Here is a 4,587-nt window from a genome sequence, read left to right as displayed (position 1 = left end):
AAACTCTTAGCGCTGTAGAGGGAGAAGGACAAACCTCACGGTGAAACCCAAGATGAACCTGTCTCACTACACCATCTCAGCGTTACTTCAGTACGCTGCAGTTTGGGGCCGGAAACAAGGAGAACAGAAAAAGAGAAAATGCTTAAAGAGACAACTGCGAAATGGCCAATGCAAACAGACCGCTCACACCCATCGCTTCTCCCGGCGACACCGCGTGGGTGTTCGCTGCGCGGCGGTTCCTTCAGTACAGCTGTCTAAACAGGGACACAAACTACAGCTCTGTTAACCTGGCTGGTCCCCGTGGGCCGGGACGCCCCGGGAGCCTCGAGCGGGCCACGGCTACACATGAGGGATTCCGCAGCAGGGGAACAGAACGGGTTTGTCATTAAGGTCACTTAGATCTTGGTTAGAGCAAATTGGAACCAAATGGCTGACTTCTGCAGGGTTTCTGACGGGAATCCAGGAGAGCTGGTTTCAAGTTTCAGATGGCCACTAAAACAGCTGTAACCTTCTCTTCCAGAAGTTGTGATCCACATGGTGTCCACAATGAGTGCAGCAAGTCTGAGGTAGTCAACCTGTACGAAGGCTCAGTATCTGAACATAAAAAGATTTGGAAATGACCACTGGCTGTAGGGATCTTTCTGAGCAACTAAAGAACACTGATGACGCTCGTTCAACCATTTACATTAATCTGCCCCATATCCAATGGAGAAGCTGGAACACATTATGCTTCCACAGTGCAGGAGAACCAATCACTTACATCAGAGCAGTCTGCGCTTGCTGCAGCAGATCCAGCAGAAACAAGGTGGCATGTTCATCATAGCCGTTAGCTGCGGTTTAGTTACCTTAGGAGGAGGGTTACCGAAAAGCATTCCTGAATTGTACTGCGGGAGCGGCGCTACTGATCCCCCAGCACCGCGTACTGGTTGTCTAGCTGAAGTTTAAGTGCCTGGTTTTTTGAGACCTCATCCCTACCTCTAGATTTGTGTTTTACTACTTCAAAGCTCTTCTCCATTTCTTTATCCCTAAGGGAAAAGAAATGTAATCAGTAAATACCACTAGCTTTTGTACTGTGAATTTCCAGTTGACTTCCACCCCATCCCGACAAAACCATCCTTAAGAGAGCACGAAGGTCGAGAGGTTTAACTGCCAAACTCTCCCAAGCACATCTTGTAAAACCTTCTCTCCAGAATCGAGTTCATCACCCAGCACAGTTCTGATCACACTCTACACTTCCATGTTCTCAACAGTAAATTTAAGTGCATTTATGAAAAATAGGCTTTAGAAAGCAGAAGCCCTTTTCTGGAAAGCTCACTCAGAATTTCACTGTAGCTCAGTTTGCACCATTCAAATCCCAAAGCATCAATGACAGCATCTGCCAAGCAGACAAAGCCACATCAAAAAACCCCCAAACAACCCAGAAGGAACAAAGCTGCTGTGAGGCTGCAGTAGCTGGTGACACAGCGAGCAGGGAAAAAACCCAAACGCCACATGCCTCCCAATCGGGAGTCAGCCTGGCTGTCTCCTCTGTAGGGAGTGAGCTGCGGGGAAGGTCAGAACGGGATGAGACTCAGGTCTTCAGCTCCACCTCAGCAGAGTCTGGGGGCTCACTGCTGCAGAGCGCAGCTCAGACGCAGTTTTGCTGCTCTGTATTTGTGCTAATCCCCCCTCCTCCGCGTAAGCTGCCAGCTCTCTAACGAGCAGAGTGTGTGCAGACATCCTCCTCACGTCTACTGGCGGCCTGGCAGAGCCCGGCCACGGCTAGCAGCAGCTCTGGAGCCGGATACCTGCACCAGGGCAAGCCCTCAGCAAGCCCCAGGCGAGGCACCGGGCTGCCTCACCGGGCTGCGTCCCGCAGACGTTCTCATGGGCAGCCCCTCGAGCTGAACGCAGCTGCGACCTCGCCCACCCCCCTCTGCCGAACAGGGATTTCGGTTATTTCTTTCCTCTGGGGCCAGGTTCAGGCTGAAGCCCTGAGCTAAGGGCCGGAGGGGGCAGTGAAGGGACACTCCGGGGAATGCATGCCGTGTACTCACTTTCGACTGTCGACGAGCTTGGCGGTGGACTGCAGTGATGGGAACTGCGTATCGCTGTAGATCTCGGGGGGTCCTTGCTGTGCTCTCCGGGGCCTGCCGCCCTCCCTGGCGCCGGGCGGCCTGTACACGCCTCCAGTCTGCACTGGTTCTGGGGTTTCTGTGACTGGGTAGAGCGACAACACTTATTAGACAAGAGAATAAGCTTGTGTTCACATCTGAAACACGAATCCCACCAATAATAAAACGCACAGTCTTGCAAGGGTGTTTTTGCACCTTTAAAGCTCTGAAAGGAAACATTTCAGACAAGGTGCAAAATGGGGTGTCACCTAAGGAGCCTACACTTAGCAGTCAGTAAAAACACGGCTCCAGCCTCACGGAGCTCAGGGAGCAGAAGCCCTCACCTCCCGTCTCCTCTCTGCAACACGCTGGCAGCTCACGTTCAAAACCAGAGATGTGAAGTGTACTAGCAACCACGGAACCCTGCTCTAGAGCTGCAGACAGCAGGTACCGGCTGCACGCCACTCTGCTGCCAAAGCAGAGCTTCTGGGTCAAGAGAAACGCTCCCATTTTCAGACGGCACAGCAGAGGGATCTCCCTCAAAGCTGGACTGTCCCACCCTCCCTTCGAAGTTGGAAATAACCCCCCTCCGATGGTGTTTACGTCCAGTGTCTGGAAACAGGACAACCAGCTTGGTTCCTTCGACCCCTCCAGGGGTTTTCTCACTCGTGAGGTGTGAACGAGCCAGCGGTGTGTCAGGAGGTGCCCCAACAGGAGCTGCTCCCTGAGCTCTGCCCTCCTCTGAGGGGAGCACCCTCACTCCACCCCGCACTCCTGCGAACAGCAGGAAAAACTAACAACTCCAAGTGACATTTACCAATTGGTTCAACGACAGGTGCTGGTGCAGGAGCCGACTTGTTCCACGGACCAGATGATCTGTCTACACCACCACCAGTCTCCTCCCAGTTGTCACCAGCTTCTTCTTCCCTTTTTTCACTTTCATCATCTTCTTTTTCACTGTAAGAGAGAAATTACAAGGAGTGTTTTACAAACAGAGGTTTAAGACTTGCCAGAGGTTCCACAAGCGCCACAGACAAGCCCTCACACTCCTGCGCTGAGGATACTAGACCGACCCAAACTAGGTTAGCCCGCCAGCACCGCACTGCCGCTGCCCCCCGAACAGTTCTGGCACACTGCTACAAAACCTCGCAACGGAGACAGAGGGGAGTTCTCCATTCCCACTGTACTAAGTGACCAGATAAACTGATTTCTTCTTACTAAGGCACCTGGGCACGAGGGACTGGTGAGAAGATACAGCAGGAAAGGGCTACGAGTCCAGCTTCCCTACAGCGCTTCAGTCCAGAGGAAGGAAGTGTGGAAAAGGAGGAAGTGCTTACACTGGAGAGAGACAGAAAAAAGAGGTAGTACCTTATTTGCATGGACTGAACTCTAAGACCACTATAATCGACTTCTTCCTTTTGCTCAAACTCCTTCCAGTCGTCTTCTTCCTGCGAGAAGAGAGACATGGAGGTGGTTAACTCTGCACCCCCCAGGAGGGGAGAAGAACGTGACTGAGATAACACAAAGAGAACTCGTGGTGGAGGAGCAGCTCCACGGGAAACCGACCCACGGGCCCACTGCCCGCAGGGAAGGGGTTCCACCCCCTCCTCCCCAGCTCGCTGCGTGTCACCGAGGACACACTCATGAGCTCGCTGCGTGTCACCGAGGACACACTCATGAGCTCGCTGCGTGTCACCGAGGACACACTCATGAGCTCGCTGCGTGTCACCGAGACACGCTCGTGAGCTGGCCTGAGCTCGCTGCCACAGCTGGGAATCGCTCTGGTGAGAGCGGCGCACATCAACCCCGCAGCCGTCCAGCAGGGCCGTGCTGTCAAGACCAGGGGAACACAAGGGGCAGACCTCGCCCTTTGCTAAGAGTAGCTTTAACCACAGCTCGAATGCACACGCAGCTCTGGATTTACTTTTCCATCACCCACTTCATGAGCCCTGTCCTCGGACCCTCCACACCACCAGCCTCTGGCAGGAAAGGTCTGACCTGCTTTGAAGTCACAGCAGAAGGAGAAAGTGACCCCACGTTACTGCGCCATCTGCTGCAGACTCCGGCTCTTGGAAGAGCTCTACCATCTTTTAGGTTTCTTACATCCCCATCTCCATGGAAACATCACCGCTTCCAAACAAACGCACCTTCCACACTTAACGGTCTTTATTTCTAACCCAAGAACAAGCTTCAGTCAAAACCAGGTACTATCGTACAAGCAGCTCAGCAGCAGAGCAGCTGTAAGATTACCACTGGCCTCGGTCTCCCCAGAGAGCTACTGCGGGTATCGAGCTCCCCACACTAAACGTTAGGAAAGAGTAGTTATTTCATCATCTTGTTCAGCCTTGAGGCAAGACGGCTCGGGGGGACCTTGTCCCACGTCACAGTCCGTACAGGGTGGCTGCAGAGAAGATGGAGACTCCCTTTTTACAAGGAGTCCCATGGGGAAGGCAAGGGGTGACGGGGACGAGTCACTCCTGGGGAGGCTCTGGGA

At 53.4% G+C, this 4,587-nt stretch overlaps 1 protein-coding gene across 1 annotated transcript; it reads right to left on the bottom strand.

Moving 5' to 3' along the window:
- Positions 1 to 241: 241 nt before the first annotated feature.
- On the bottom strand, positions 242 to 3,541 carry CDV3 (CDV3 homolog (mouse); the record flags this gene model as incomplete). The annotated part of the gene is made up of 4 exons (XM_010146275.1): positions 242 to 1,025; positions 2,037 to 2,199; positions 2,911 to 3,050; positions 3,462 to 3,541. Coding segments are annotated over 4 exons (510 nt in total), but the record flags the coding sequence as incomplete, so codon positions are not given.
- Positions 3,542 to 4,587: the final 1,046 nt, after the last annotated feature.

This window comes from Buceros rhinoceros, unplaced genomic scaffold (genome assembly GCF_000710305.1).
Source record: "Buceros rhinoceros silvestris isolate BGI_N320 unplaced genomic scaffold, ASM71030v1 scaffold24082, whole genome shotgun sequence".
Taxonomy (NCBI): domain Eukaryota; kingdom Metazoa; phylum Chordata; class Aves; order Bucerotiformes; family Bucerotidae; genus Buceros; species Buceros rhinoceros.
This window is presented reverse-complemented; position numbering and strand designations above follow the sequence as displayed.